This window comes from Coniosporium apollinis, assembly GCF_000281105.1.
Source record: "Coniosporium apollinis CBS 100218 chromosome Unknown supercont1.41, whole genome shotgun sequence".
NCBI classification, from domain to species: domain Eukaryota; kingdom Fungi; phylum Ascomycota; class Dothideomycetes; genus Coniosporium; species Coniosporium apollinis.
The window spans coordinates 44,854-59,149 of NW_006913303.1; the positions used below are offsets into that span (position 1 = coordinate 44,854).

Sequence of the window (14,296 nt, forward strand, 5' to 3'; positions counted from 1 at the left end):
AGAATCGACTCCGACGTCACGGGCGGGCTGGGGTCCAAGGGCCAGCAAAGCATCAGCATCAGCATCTCGAACACCACACCACACCACATGTATAGTGCCATGCCTAGAAACACCGCACAGCGGGCTGCTGCATACGAGTGCCATCTGCTAACCTGACGAGAAGGAGCACTCGACGAAGCTATGACGCTTTGCAAGAGCTAGATACAACAGCCCTTCCCGCAAGCCCCCCCCCCCCCCCCCCCCCCATGCAGTCCTCTTCTCTATACGAGTTCCACCTCCTCCCATCCCAAAACGGCCATGCAAAGAGCGAGATTCGTGTGATCCCAAGAAACGCCGCATGCCCATCAACCAGCGTAGAGACCACCCCTATGCCCCCGCCTCGACGCGTGCTTGCTCGTTTCGTTCATCAACTTCGTAAGACCCTGTGCTTGCTTTTGGACCGCCAGCCCCTTTCTCGCCTACCTATCTGACCGAGCCCTCAAACGAGGGGTCCTTGACACTGCCCCCAGCGTCGCCCAGGCCTGCTACGGGTCTGTTGTAAGACCAGCCCGCGAACTGCTGCTGCATCGTCTGGCTCAGCATCGGGCCGTCGACGTAAGAGTCCGTCGGTGCTTCGGAGGTGAATTCGCGGTCGAAGTTTGCCGTGTCCATCTGGTCGACCTGCGTATGGTTAGCTCAGCTCAGCTCAAGTCGTGCGCAGATGATCTCCGGTGACTGTGGCACATACCACGTTCGGCTTAAAGCTCGGCTCGTACTTCCTATCCAGCAGCTTACGCCAGTCGATGCTGTGGAAGAAATAGTGCGCCTTAATTTCCGCGGCGCCGTTTGCACCGAGTCTGCGCTCCGCGTTGCGGTCGAGGAGTTTGGTCAGGATGTCGCGCGCTGCTGGGGGGACGATTTCTGGACCCGGGAAGTGCAGCGGCTCTGTGAGGATCTTGCGGTACATCTCATTCGTGTTCTCATCGTAGAAGGGCGGCAGTCCCGTCAGCATCTCGTACAGGAGGACACCAAGCGTCCACCAGTCGACCGTCTTGGTGTAACCGCCGCCAGTGAGTAGTTCCGGTGCGAGATACTCGGGGGTACCACAGAATGCTGACATACCGTTAGCTGAGACAGAGTCTATAGGTGATAAGGCTTACTGTTCGTTCGATCCTCGTCTTTCATGTCCAGCTTGCAGAGACCGAAGTCACATAATGCGATGTGGCCGGTGTAGTCGAGCAAGATGTTCTCGGGCTTCAGGTCGCGGTAGATGACGTTGAAGCCATGGAGACACTCCAGCGCGCACAGCAGTTCCGCAGCGTAGAAACGTGCGCGATTGATATCGAAGCGTTGTTCCTTCTGCAGATGATGAAAAAGCTCGCCACCGTTGACGAATGCGAGGACGAGGTAGAGCTTTTCAGGAGATTGGAAGGAGAACTTCAGGGGTACAATGAAGGGATTGTTGATCTGTGCCAGCACAGAGCGCTCCGCTAGAGTATGCGCAACTTCAGAGCGCGAGATGATGTGTGCCTTGCGAATGGTTTTGAGTGCGTATATCCGGTGCGTGTCTTTCTTCCTACGGGCCGAGGTTAGCAACGGACTGATTATCGCTCTCTACTCGGTGACCCACTTGACCTGCATGACCTTGCCGAAGCTGCCCTTTCCGACGACCTTCAGCAGCTCAAAGTCCTCGATCTTGAGAGACTTCAGCCGACTCTCAACAAACCTCACACCAACCTGGATAGCGCCAGATCCATACTGAATGTCGATCCATTCAACGCCGCTCTGGCCCAAGTTTCGCCCTTGCTCAGCATGGGCAGCAGCAGCCTTCTCCTTATCTTTTCTGCTCATCTTTGGGTCTTCGACGTACTGCCTGACCTCCTCGAACCTCGGATTCACCTTGCACGTGCCAATGAAGATGTCTTCGCTACGGCCAGCGTTCGGCGACGCGTTCGGGTTGCGGATATAGAGCGACAAGGCGAGGTCTGTCACACGGGAGACATCGAACTTGTACTGCGTGTTGTCCCCCGCCCAGACGGGATTTTGCGGCGTTCCAGACACGGCGTTGATGAAGACCTGCTGCTTGTCGAAGTCCACAAGCGCGTAAGGAAGGTGTTTCGAAGAGTATCGGCCATGCACAGTCGGGGCGGCGTTAATGGCACCTGCCGCAGACTGCGGCCGGCCAGAGCCCATGTAGGAGCCTACGTTGCCAGAGCTTGGCCGCATGGATCCTGCGACAGAGAAGCCGCCGCCTGTTGATAGGGATCCCTGGTGGTGGCCTGATCCCGCAAACGCTGCCTCCGCTCCTGGCGGCAGGGCAAACCCGGATCCTTCATGGAGAGTGACGATCAGGATACCCGGCTTCAATGGCGGCGGTGGAGGAACTGCATTGGCCTCAGAGGCAGCTGGAGAAAATTAGCCAGTGGTCTGTCTGGCGAAAACAGCTCTTCTACCTATGCCATTGGGATCTCTCGAATCCAGGCTAGTTGTGCTGCTGGGCGTGCTCGACTGCTTCGGCTGCTCTGGGACGATGGTGGACGTGGAGGAGGAACGGCTGAAGGTGTTGGCCAGGGGAGCCAGATGGGTCTCCTTCAGTTCTGTGTAAAGTGTTAACGAGGCGCAGATAGCCACTTCCACGTCTCCCGCATACTCTTGGTGAGTTTCCAAGACATGGTGGTTGTCTGGACACGGATTTGGTGGGCTGGTGCGCAAATACGCAATCGGTGTACCGCCCCTCAAAAGGTGGAGAAGGGGCAAGACGTTGGTTGCCGGTCGACAAAGTTCTACGTGTTGACGGAGAGACGTGCACTTGCGGAGACAGCGGAGATAGTGAAGTGTTGAAGGAGTCGTGTTGCGAAGTGGAGCGTGGCGGTAATACAGTGTGGATGAGAGAGGTTCAGTGAGGCAGTGGATGTTACTCTCGCTCGTGTCGTCTGCGGGCTGTTGTGTCCCGCCTTGGGGCTCGGCGTCCGTGGACTGGGGGGAGCCACGGGGGGGAAAACGACACCAAGGCCGCCCGTTGTGCCAAGCTCGGCCTCTAAGGCAACGACACCGCGCACCTCGCACTGCGCAACTGCCACCATCTGCACCACGGGCAAAGGCCGTAATATCCGCATTCACAACAACAACACCACCGCCCTCACACTGCTCTGCACCGACTATTGAGTAGATCTACTACAGACTCACTTTGTGCCTTCACATCTCATCGCTCCCCCCCTCCCCCCCCACACCAACAGACCAGGCCCGCAGCGCCCCATCAGACCTTAGACCCGCGCTCCCCGAACAACCCCCCGCGCATCTTACTCATCCCGTTGCGCCAACTGCCGCTTACGCCCCATGAGGATCTCGAGTAGCGCACTATGGGCGTCATCAAGAAGAAGACTGCAGTGCGCGGGACGGAGGGCGGCGTGAAGTACATTTGCGACGTCTGCTCCGCCGACATCACCTCCACAGTACGTGCCAAGGCGGTCCCTGAGCCGCGCGCATACCACTCCACCGCTGTAAACTGCGCGTGGGATGACCCCTCGCCCCCTCCATACCATGTAAGTCCCAAGTCGCGCTGACGCCATGTCATCCAGGTCCGAGTACGATGCGCCAGCGACACCTGCAAAGAGTACGATCTCTGCGTGTCCTGTTTCGCCGAGGGCAAATCCAGCGGCGACCATGACCCCAAGAACCATTCCTTCTTGGTCAAAGAACAGCACTCGATACCCATCTTTACCGACGACTGGGGCGCCGACGAGGAGCTAGCACTGCTCGAAGGGGCTGAGACATACGGGCTGGGCTCGTGGGGGGACATCGCGGATCATATCGGCGGGTATAGAGACAAAGAGGAGGTTTCTAAGCACTACATCGACACGTACATCACCAGCGCTAAGTTTCCCTTGCCTGAACATGCTAGTCCTTCAGATAAGGAGCTCAGTGAGCGTATACCGCGGGATGAGTTCCAGGCGCGGAAAAAGCGGCGCATCGAGGAGAGGAAGGAGGCGGCCAAGAATGCGGGACCGGCAACGCCCAAAACGAAGCCCACCGCTAGCGTGCCTGCTTGCCATGAGGTCCAGGGGTATATGCCAGGCCGTCTTGAGTTTGAGACGGAGTACTTCAACGAAGCCGAGGAAGCTGTCCAACACATGCAATTCGAGCCCGGGGATGGGATCAACCCACGCACTGGCGAGATGGAGCCCGAGATGGAGCTGAAGATGACGGTGATGGACATATACAACTCTCGCCTGACAGCCCGTGTGGAGCGCAAGAAGATACTGTTCGAGCATCGACTGCTGGAATACAAGAAGAACACCGCCGCCGACAAGAAGCGGACAAAAGAGGAACGTGAGCTATACAACAAGGCGAAACCCTTCGCGCGAATGATGAAGCACGAAGACTTCGAAGAATTCTGCAACGGCATCGCCTACGAGCAAAACCTACGGCAGGCAATAGCGCAACTGCAGGACTGGCGCCAGATGCAGATAAGCGACCTCCGGGCCGGCGAGAAATACGAGCAAGAGAAGCACGCGCGGCTCGCGCGGGGGGCAGCCGTCAACCCCTTCGACCGGCTGGCATCAAGTAGGATCAGCAAGCCGACACCCCCCGTAGACACACCGACCGGCACCTCTTTGCTCACCGCTCCCGAGCTGCAGATCCGCAACCGGACCGGCCTCTCCACGCCTCCGCACTCGGTTTCGCCAATCGACAGAGCGCTTACGAACGGCAGCGCCAACGGCGTCCTGACACCCGCACAGCCGAACAAGCAGGAGTTCGTCTGCCAGCCCGTCGCAGGTATCCCATCGCTCAAGATGAACAACGAGAACGCGGTGGGCTGGCAGCTGCTGAGTCCAGCGGAGCAGAAGCTCTGCATGATGCTGCGGATCCAGCCGAAGCCGTACCTGGTGATGAAGGAGGCGACTCTCGATAGGGCGATACGAGAGGGCGGCGCGCTGAAGAAGACGACGGCGAAGGAGATTTGTAGGATCAATGGCAAGAAGGTGGACCGGTTATATGAGTTTTGGGTTCATAGCGGGTGGATAGAGAAGGCGTAGATGGGGGCGGCAGTGTCTGAGTGTTCTGAGATACCCTGGTGTTAGGGGCTAAGATTACCGGCGTTTGGAGTCGGAACAATTCATCCGGGATACGATCGATCAGATGCGAAGACTCTTGGATGCTAATGTCGGGCCTTGCTTGGCGATGTCAACAAACCGAGACTTGCAAGGCCTGGAAGCCATAGTATGCCTCCCACGGCGGCACTACAGGCAACAGTGTATAGAGCGAGGTTGGCTCTCGTTTTTGATGCTGGTCTTATAGCATTGCGTGAAGAGACTAGGTAGATAATCAGACATCTCACAGGCCAAGCCTAACAGTTTGCAGCGCTCCTCGATCCTACCCCAGACGCCTTTCGAGGGTCTTTACTAATCTTGGGTATTAAACCAACTATGGCGGGGGTTTCGATCGGTCCCAGTGTCAGGTTTCGATTAAGCCAGTGATTCAACGTCTCGCACTACTACCAGGATGCCTATATATTCCCACAGGTACACGATCTTAGACCCAACATCCACCCGCACCTTGTACCCGTCTCTCAGCACGCTGCTCCTCTGCTCCAGCATCGCCGACGAAGCCGACAGTATTGCCATCTTCTTGGCTATAGATAAACCTAAGCAATCGTTGACTAACTACAGCTCCAGCTCCGGATCTGATGCGGCACATCCTCGGCTCCACGTCTTGGCATATGGTATCAAGCTGGACTCGCGAGCGTGACGGTGAGACTCGAAAGCTCCATAATTCTCCGCCAACGAAGCATTCGTTCCTCCAGCCCGCCTAACAATGGTGGCCAGCGGAGCCACCATGGCACCCCTCTCGTGCCGCCTCGCAGCAGCCGGCCGAGTCAGTCGCCAATGGCAGACCAAAACTCTACGCCATCCCATCCGGCCCACCGCAGCGCAAACCGTTCCTCCCAGATTCCTCGGCCACCGCTTTGCCTCCAACACCACCACCAGCACCAGCAGCAGCACCACCACCACCACTACAGAGACCGCCGCCACCGACGCCCGCTCCCTCGTCACCCGCCTCAAAAACCTCCTCTTCGGCTCCTCCATCGCCCTCTTCCTCACCTTCAGCTACCTCTACTTCACGGATACCCGCGCAGGCATCCACAAATGGTTTGCCGTACCGATGATACGGTATCTATACCCGGACGGCGAAGACGCACATCATGCTGGAACCAAAATCCTCAAGGTACTACACAGCTTCGGCATGCACCCGCGCGAGCGCGGGAACCCGGATGGCGCGGGAGATCTGAGGGTCGAGGTGTTTGGCCATGCGCTGGACAACCCGATCGGCACCTCGGGGGGACTGGACAAGGATGCTGAGATCCCCAGCCCGTTGCTTGCGCTCGGGCCGGCGGTTGTGGAGGTCGGCGGGACGACGCCGCTGCCGCAAGAGGGGAACCCCAAGCCCCGCGTTTGGAGAATTCCGAGCCAGAATGCGATGATTAATCGGTATGGGCTCAATTCAGAGGGGGCAGACACGGTGGCCATGAGGTTACGGCAACGGGTCAGGGAGTTTGCGTATAGGATTGGGTTGGGACTTGACGAGGAGGCGGAGAGGATGGTGCTGGATGGCGAGGCGGGCGTGCCGCCGGGGAGCTTGGTGGAGGGGAAGCTGTTGGCCGTGCAGGTCGCGAAGAACAAGACGACGCCGGACCAGGATATTGAGGCTGTTAAGAGGGACTACACTTTCTGCGTTGATCGGCTGGCGAAGTACGCGGATATTGTCGTGGTCAACGTCTCTAGTCCGAACACGCCAGGCCTGAGGACGCTGCAAAGCGTAGAGCCGCTCACGCAAATCCTAACGGGAGTTGTCGAGGCGGCGAAGTCAATTGAAAGAAAAACCAAGCCCGCTGTCATGGTCAAAGTCAGCCCCGACGAAGACACCGACGACCAGATCGCCGGCATCTGCGAAGCCGTCTGGAACTCAGGCGTGGACGGCATCATTGTCGGCAACACCACCAAGAAAAGACCAGACCCGTTGCCCAAAGGCTTCGTCTTGCCGCCGAAAGAGGCAAGCGCGATAGCTGAGCAGGGTGGGTACTCCGGCCCGCAGATGTTCGATAGGACGTTGGCGCTCGTGAAGCGGTACCGCCGATTACTTGATGAAGGCCCGGCAAAAGGCGGTCTGGAGAAATCGCTCGCTCCCAAAATCATCTTCGCTAGCGGTGGTATCGTGAACGGCAGGCAGGCGATTGAGATCCTGAATGCTGGCGCAAGCATTGCGATGGTTTATACAGCAATTACATATGGTGGAGTTGGCACGATCAGCAGGTACGTAGACACGACGAACACCTTCTACGCGTTACTCAGGGTTGCTGATCTTCTTCTCTACAGGATAAAAGAAGAGATGCGAGACGTGATACGATAACGATGAATATGTATATACCCACAAGACAATGCACATATATTGCTGCTTCGACGTAAAATTCAGCTTCTCCATGCCATGAAGCATTCCACGGTTGATCTAGGCATTCTTCTGGGGTCTCGATACATTGAGAACTCCGCCTTCATCGTCCCGGATTAGAAGCTTTTCCCCCTTCGTCAACCCATCAGGTAAATCATCGCGCCTGCGCTTGGCTCTGGCGGTTTAACATATCACGATCCAAGTCTCATGCAGCTCGTTCATGGGCAGGGCACGCAACTCCCACGGCTGGCAAGAGGAGGGCTAACACCGCAAAATCACGGCGTTATTGTCGTCGAGCTTGGGCTGAGCGGGGCATTGATCACGTCCTGTCGTTGCTCGCAAGCACCCGCGCTTCGCTAACAGCGCGCACGTTGGTTTCCTGCAGAGGTCGTGTGCGTTGTGTGTTCTACGGGAATTTGTTTCAGGAAATGTTTGCGTTCTCGAGGGTTTCCTTGCCTGAACTGTCAGAAGGGAAGCATTTAGGAGAGGGGTTGGTGCACGCAGTGACCTATTACTTATTGGAGGGAGCGAGAGCGTGGTGCCGTTGCTGGCAACTTAGAAGAGTAGAAGGTATACTGAGTTTTGCGCTGGAAAAGGCGAAGACGCCCTTCTCTCACCGATATCCAGCAAAGATTCATTTCTCCAATAAAGGTGCAACCGATGGGGTTTGATATCCTTAGCCGGAGCTTCGCTGGCTCTGATACTAAGCGTTATCAACAGCACCGTTATCGTCATCCAGCATGGTCAGCCAATATGGATCCCAACGACAAACCTTCCTAGAGCCAAGTCTGTTATCTCAAAGGCTTTAACCTAAGGCTAGTGTCACGTGATTCCTCACCGTGGGGCCGTGTGTAATCGATTGATTTAATCTTCGTTTCATAGACACGTTTACTTCTGGATTACCTGCACTGTTGTAGCTCCTAGCTGGATGTCCTGAGTTGCAGACTATTTTACTTCGTGACTTGTCACGTGCGTATATAGAGCCTTGGCCACAGGAAGTTGCCAGGCAGTGCCATGGCATTTGCGGAAGCCCATGGACGTAAACAACCTTGAAATACTCGTAACCGGACGTCGTTGGTTGCATGGGACGTCACAATGATTCAGTCAGAGCATGACGATGCCACTGTCTTTCAACCGGACTTCCAAGGTTTGCTTCCAGGTCTTGTCATCAACTGCCATTAGAGCAATCCGGCACCCACCGGACTCGACCCCCCGATCCACGGTTAACCTCACCCAGCGGAAGGCGAAGCACAGCGGCTAGCCAAGCCGGCTTCCAAAGCATGCAGAACCAGCTGCCAGACTCGCCAGGCGGCTTTTTGTTCCAGCGAGAGGGCGTCGCTTTTGCACACAAGCACTAGACGAGGCTGGAGGCTGTGCAGTTCTCCCCCACCCAGCTGGCGCCGAAGCGAAAGCGGGAGAAGGCGAAGAAGACGTCCAGGCGGTTCGTGGCGTTGGAGAGAGCGGGGTGAGACGCTGTCGATAAGAGGCTTGGCTGCCACGCTGCAGTAGCGGCTGTCCTTGTCGTCCCATCACAGTGAGAGGTTGGGCCAAACCACGATCAACGACCAGCGCGGTCGTCAAAACCTCCGGCGACCGTCCGTGGCGATGGGCAGCGGGCGACCTGTTTGAGTAGCGTGCCTGATCTGATCTGATCTCTCTTGCCCTGTTGTTGTCTTCCGCCGTCTATTTGAAGACTACGACACCTCCCCCCCCCCCACACGCCGCCCGAGGCCTGTTCCAAGGTTCCTGTTTTGCTCTTTCTGTTCTTTGGCAGCTGCCATTCCGCAGCGCTGTGCGCTCTCCTCCTTCCGCTGCCCGCCCTACCTCGGCCCCTTCTCCTCACCTGCGTCTTCTCTGGCTTCTTCATCGTGCTTCCAGCCTCTCGTGCAATCTTCTTGTCTCTATCTATGAGACGCCATTCCCCCCTCTGCGCACGCGACATCCCGCAACAATGACCTGCAACATCACCTCGACCCCCGTAATCCCCGAGCCCCTCCCCCTCTACCGCCGCGACCCCGACAGCATCTCGGTCCGCTCCTCAGCACCCTCCTACGTCTCCGAAGCCCCTACCTACACCTCCCGACGGACCTCGATCCCCCTCGTCGCATCGGCAACCTATGGCGCCTCCTCCCTGGTCGAATGCTCCTCCATCACGGAAAGAGGCCCAGGCCTGCCCCCCGTCCGCTACGCGCCGGGCTTCCAATCCCGCGCCCACGGCAGCATGAAGGATATTGAGAACCACAACTATAACATCAGCCACTGGAGCAGCATCCATACCAGCCAGCAGCACCGCCAGTACCAGAACGTCGCGCGCCGCCGCGCGAGCAAGGCGGATGCGAACTCCATCCTGCTCAGCATGACGAGCTCGGGGGGTTCTGGCTCTGGGCCCTCCGCTCCCGCCGCGGGGGCGAGCCAGGCGTTTTCGTCGTCGGCGACCACGCCCCCGCGCGAGGGGACACCGCCGCGCGAGCAAAGCAATGACATCCAGGCGGTCGAGATCGACATCACGCCCGTGAGCCCGATGGAGGATCCGTATCTTGTGGGCGAGAACGCGGCAAGGAAGGCGCGCGCGAGCAGGATTTATAGGGAGATGTGTCTCAAGGGCGACATGGCGATCAGGCATGAGGGCAAGACGTGGGATTTTATGCTCGCGCAGATGGCGGATTGGGAGGAGCGGGAGCGGAGCTGGGGGATTTTCAGGAATAGGGTTGAGAATGGGAAGAGGTTTGGGAAGTTGGCGAGGCGGGTAGGGTTGTGAGGGGTGCTGCTTGAAGGGGGTTGACGTTGCATGACGAGGATGAGGCGGAGTGTAGGATGGAAGGCTTCGTGCGGTGGCTAAAGGGGGGCGAGACGACTTATGACGGAGTAACGTGGAGGAGCTGGTTCTCTTTCAACTTTCCTTGCATATTTTACGCTCGGGTTCTTCGGGTTAGACGGATTCAGTAGGCTAGGAATCCGGAGACTTTGGGGTCCCCCGGTCTGGCGTGCTAGGCGGGATCTCCCAGGAAACCACGACTTCGTTTCCTGGTGAGACGGTCTGGGTCTTCTCCACTTCGGCGTTGTGGCTCTGTGTTACCTTCACGGTTGCCGAAGAGCAGTGTTTTTTGGGCACAGCTCGAGGAAACTGTTCTCCATAGCGATGGATCAAACGTGCTTCAACGGGATAGCGTTCGGCAGTATCCCAGTGGCGATCAAGTGAGTTCGTGGCCTTCTTGTTGAATGTGAAACATCCAGCTGCTAGCATCTGCCAATCTGGCTAACCCTCCAGCCGATCTTGAGCCCCTCTGTCTTTTCAACACGGGTGGTGCAGGTACTGAGAAGTAACGTATAGACCATGAATGACATGGAAGTCCAAGGTTACTGGTGTGCAGTCGATTGGAGAGCATCAGAAAGCATATGGAGCGGTCTTGCCTGTGATTAGGAAAGCGCATCATGCTGTTGCAGCCTACCTTCCGTTGTTACTGGCTTAGGCCATGACCTTCACTCTGTCAAGACGGCTGCCTGCAGCATGACGGGCATCTACACCACAATTCGAGAAGCGCGTTGAGGAGGCTTCGTTACGCTTCGTTACGCTTCGTTACGCTTCGTTACGCTTCTTTACCACGCGCAGACGGCTCCCATCCTGAACGTTGTCGGAGATCGGACGCTCGGCTGTCCTCCGCTTTCGCTGCCCGCCATCTCGGCCAAGCAATGAAGTGGCGCCGGTTTCGCTGACAACAACCCCCACAACTGCGACATCGGCGGACCCTTTGGACATCAGAAACTGTTTTACTTGAGCCTGTCCGGCGTCTTCAAGCGGCGATATCGTCTTGCACCCCTACTCATATCTCTAGAAACCCTCTCTCACACTACAGCGTCGCCTCTCCCTAACTCGCATCGTTCTTCTTCAGCTTGCCAACATGCCTGGAGCGGTCAAAGGCCCGCGCACCCTCTACGATAAGGTCTTGCAAGACCACATAGTAGAGGAGAAGGAAGATGGCACCATCCTGCTGTATATCGGTGCGCCTGCCTCGATGCTGGTAGCGGACCTTCTACTAATCCTTCTCACAGACAGACATCTTGTCCACGAAGTCACGTCTCCCGTAAGTTGCCCCGCTACAAAGTATATGCGGCCTCCACGCGCCTCGGATCATTCGAGAACGCTGGGACTACTCGATTGGGGTTACAAGCCAGGAGCTAAGGGCTTTATGAGGGGAACCACGGACAAAAACAAGAGACCTCGGCGTGTCCAAGGCATACTGGACGCTGCGCTTTCACTGCGAAAACTTTACTTCCAACAGCGGACGCTGACATAGTCCATAGCAAGCCTTCGAAGGGCTCAAGAACGCGAAGCGGAAAGTGCGCAGGCCAGACTGCACTCTCGCGACTACAGACCATGTACGTTACTGCCATTGCGTCCGCTCCAAGTACCTGCTGCTAAAATTACCGCCAGAATGTTCCCACAACCCCCCGCAAGAATTTCAAAAACGTCGAACAATTCGTAGAAGAGGCCGACTCGCGACTACAATGCATGACTCTCGAAGACAACGTCAAGGACTTCGGTCTCACATACTTCGGCATGGGCGACGCGCGGCAAGGCATCGTACACATTATCGGACCGGAGCAGGGCTTCACGCTTCCAGGCACGACGGTCGTGTGCGGCGACAGCCACACCTCCACACACGGCGCTTTCGGCGCATTGGCTTTTGGTATCGGGACTAGCGAGGTGGAACACGTTCTCGCGACGCAGACTCTGATCACGCAGAGGAGTAAGAATATGCGTGTGCAGGTGGACGGAGAGCTTGCGCCCGGTGTGAGCAGTAAAGATATCATCCTGCACGTAATCGGGAAAATCGGTACCGCGGGAGGTACCGGCGCTGTAATTGAATTCTGTGGCTCCGCCATTCGGGCTCTCAGCATGGAGGCGCGGATGTCGATTTGCAACATGTCGATTGAGGGCGGAGCAAGAGCTGGCATGGTTGCACCGGATCAGACGACATTCGAGTACCTGAAAGGGAAGCCCTTAGCACCAAAGGTCGACAGCCCGATGTGGAAGAAGGCTGTAGCGTATTGGTCGACGCTCAAGTCTGATGAGGGTGCGAGCTACGACACCGAAGTCTTTATAGATGCCAAAGACATCGCACCCACAGTGTCATGGGGCACCTCTCCACAAGACGTTGTACCGATCACTGGTGTTGTGCCGGGTCCCGACGACTTCCAGGACGAGGCAAGACAACGAGCATGCGTCAAATCGCTTGAGTACATGGGTCTCGAAGCTGGCACACCAATGCAGGACATCGTGCTCGACAAGATCTTCATCGGCTCCTGCACCAACGCCCGAATCGAAGATCTGCGCTCCGCAGCGCGCGTCGTAAAAGGCAAGAAGATAGCACCGAATCTCAAGCGCGCAATGGTCGTGCCCGGCTCTGGCCTTGTAAAGAAACAAGCCGAATCCGAAGGCCTCGACAAGATCTTCGTTGACGCTGGCTTCGAATGGCGGGAAGCAGGCTGCTCGATGTGCCTAGGCATGAACCCTGACATCCTCTCACCAAAGGAGCGTTGCGCCAGCACCTCGAACCGCAACTTCGAAGGCCGACAAGGCGCCGGCGGCCGCACCCATCTCATGTCCCCCGTCATGGCCGCCGCCTGCGCCCTCGTCGGCAAGCTCGCCGACGTGCGCAAAATCGCCGACTGCAAAGGCTCCGCACAAGCCAAATCCGCGCCAAAAGTCGAGCTGGACCCGCAAGTCGACGACCCGGAAAGCGACTCCGACCTCATCGAGATCATGGACCTGGACGAGAAGTCGCAGGGCAACACGGTCCCCTCCAAAGCGCCCGCCTCCTCGGCCGGCATGCCCAAATTCACACAGCTGAAGGGCATAGCCGCGCCTATGGAAGTCTCGAATATTGACACCGACGCCATCATCCCGAAGCAGTTCCTCAAGACCATCAAGCGGTCTGGTCTGGGCTCCGCGCTCTTCCACGCCTGGCGCTTCGACTCGGAGACGGGCGAAGAAATCCCGGATTTCGTGCTCAACAAGGAGCCCTACCGGCACGCCAAGATTCTCGTCTGCACTGGCCCGAACTTCGGGTGCGGCAGCTCGCGCGAACACGCGCCGTGGGCGCTGCTCGACTTCGGCATCACGTGCATCATCGCGCCGAGCTTCGGCGACATCTTCTTCAACAACACCTTCAAGAACGGCATGCTGCCCGTGCGCATCACCGACTCAGCCGCGCTGGCTCGGATAGCAGATGAGGCGAAGGCCGGGCGGGAGATCGAGGTTGATCTCGAAGCGCAAACCATCAAGGATGCCGAGGGCAAGGGGCTCGCGACGTTTGAGGTAGAGAGCTTCAGGAGGCATTGTTTGGTTAATGGCCTCGATGATATTGGGCTTACGATGCAGATGGAGGATAAGATCAGGAGGTTTGAGGAGAGGAGGACCAGGGATACGCCGTGGTTGGATGGGAGCGGGTATTTGAAAAGGAAGGGGCCGACGAAGGTTGAGGCTGCGCCGGTGCCGAAGACGAACAGGGGGGAGGTTAAGGAGGAGCCGCTTGAGTGGTGAGGATGGGAGTTTGCATGGTTGGGATACGAATTTGCATGGTGGATTTTTGCAATGTCATGTTAGGAATTTTAAGTTTTGCCCACGCGCAATCGTAGCGGCACGCAATGTAAATAGATTGAAGAGACTGGTTACTGCTGGTTTCTAACTATATCTACAATTGTATCCAACGACAAAATGCCTGCTGTACAGGACGTCAGACCCGAGCCATCCAAATCATAAACCACGGATATCTAGGCAATCTAGCACCAACGCGCTACTCTCCGTTAAATAATAATATGGCATATAGACTTGGAAGTGGATAGTTCAGGAGCGAAGCCTCCACGATATGAA

At 57.1% G+C, this 14,296-nt stretch overlaps 5 protein-coding genes across 5 annotated transcripts; 4 read left to right on the top strand and 1 right to left on the bottom strand.

Annotated features, from left to right (window-relative positions):
- Positions 1–462: 462 nt before the first annotated feature.
- W97_07468 (AGC/AKT protein kinase) lies at positions 463–2,651 on the bottom strand (the record flags this gene model as incomplete). The annotated part of the gene is made up of 6 exons (XM_007785337.1): positions 463–660; positions 728–1,092; positions 1,140–1,555; positions 1,610–2,384; positions 2,433–2,576; positions 2,630–2,651. The coding sequence occupies 6 exons, from the start codon at positions 2,649–2,651 to the stop codon at positions 463–465; spliced, it is 1,920 nt and encodes a 639-aa protein (XP_007783527.1).
- A 687-nt stretch (positions 2,652–3,338) lies between these two features.
- Positions 3,339–5,015, top strand: W97_07469 (uncharacterized protein; the record flags this gene model as incomplete). The annotated part of the gene is made up of 2 exons (XM_007785338.1): positions 3,339–3,431; positions 3,558–5,015. The coding sequence occupies 2 exons, from the start codon at positions 3,339–3,341 to the stop codon at positions 5,013–5,015; spliced, it is 1,551 nt and encodes a 516-aa protein (XP_007783528.1).
- Positions 5,016–5,814: 799 nt separating this feature from the next.
- On the top strand, positions 5,815–7,386 carry W97_07470 (uncharacterized protein; the record flags this gene model as incomplete). Its single annotated transcript, XM_007785339.1, has 1 exon — positions 5,815–7,386. The coding sequence occupies one exon, from the start codon at positions 5,815–5,817 to the stop codon at positions 7,384–7,386; it is 1,572 nt and encodes a 523-aa protein (XP_007783529.1).
- A 1,987-nt stretch (positions 7,387–9,373) lies between these two features.
- Positions 9,374–10,180, top strand: W97_07471 (uncharacterized protein; the record flags this gene model as incomplete). The annotated part of the gene is made up of 1 exon (XM_007785340.1): positions 9,374–10,180. The coding sequence occupies one exon, from the start codon at positions 9,374–9,376 to the stop codon at positions 10,178–10,180; it is 807 nt and encodes a 268-aa protein (XP_007783530.1).
- A 1,141-nt stretch (positions 10,181–11,321) lies between these two features.
- On the top strand, positions 11,322–13,966 carry W97_07472 (3-isopropylmalate dehydratase; the record flags this gene model as incomplete). The annotated part of the gene is made up of 4 exons (XM_007785341.1): positions 11,322–11,421; positions 11,473–11,504; positions 11,725–11,799; positions 11,855–13,966. 4 exons carry the CDS (start codon positions 11,322–11,324, stop codon positions 13,964–13,966), a joined length of 2,319 nt encoding a protein of 772 aa, XP_007783531.1.
- Positions 13,967–14,296: the final 330 nt, after the last annotated feature.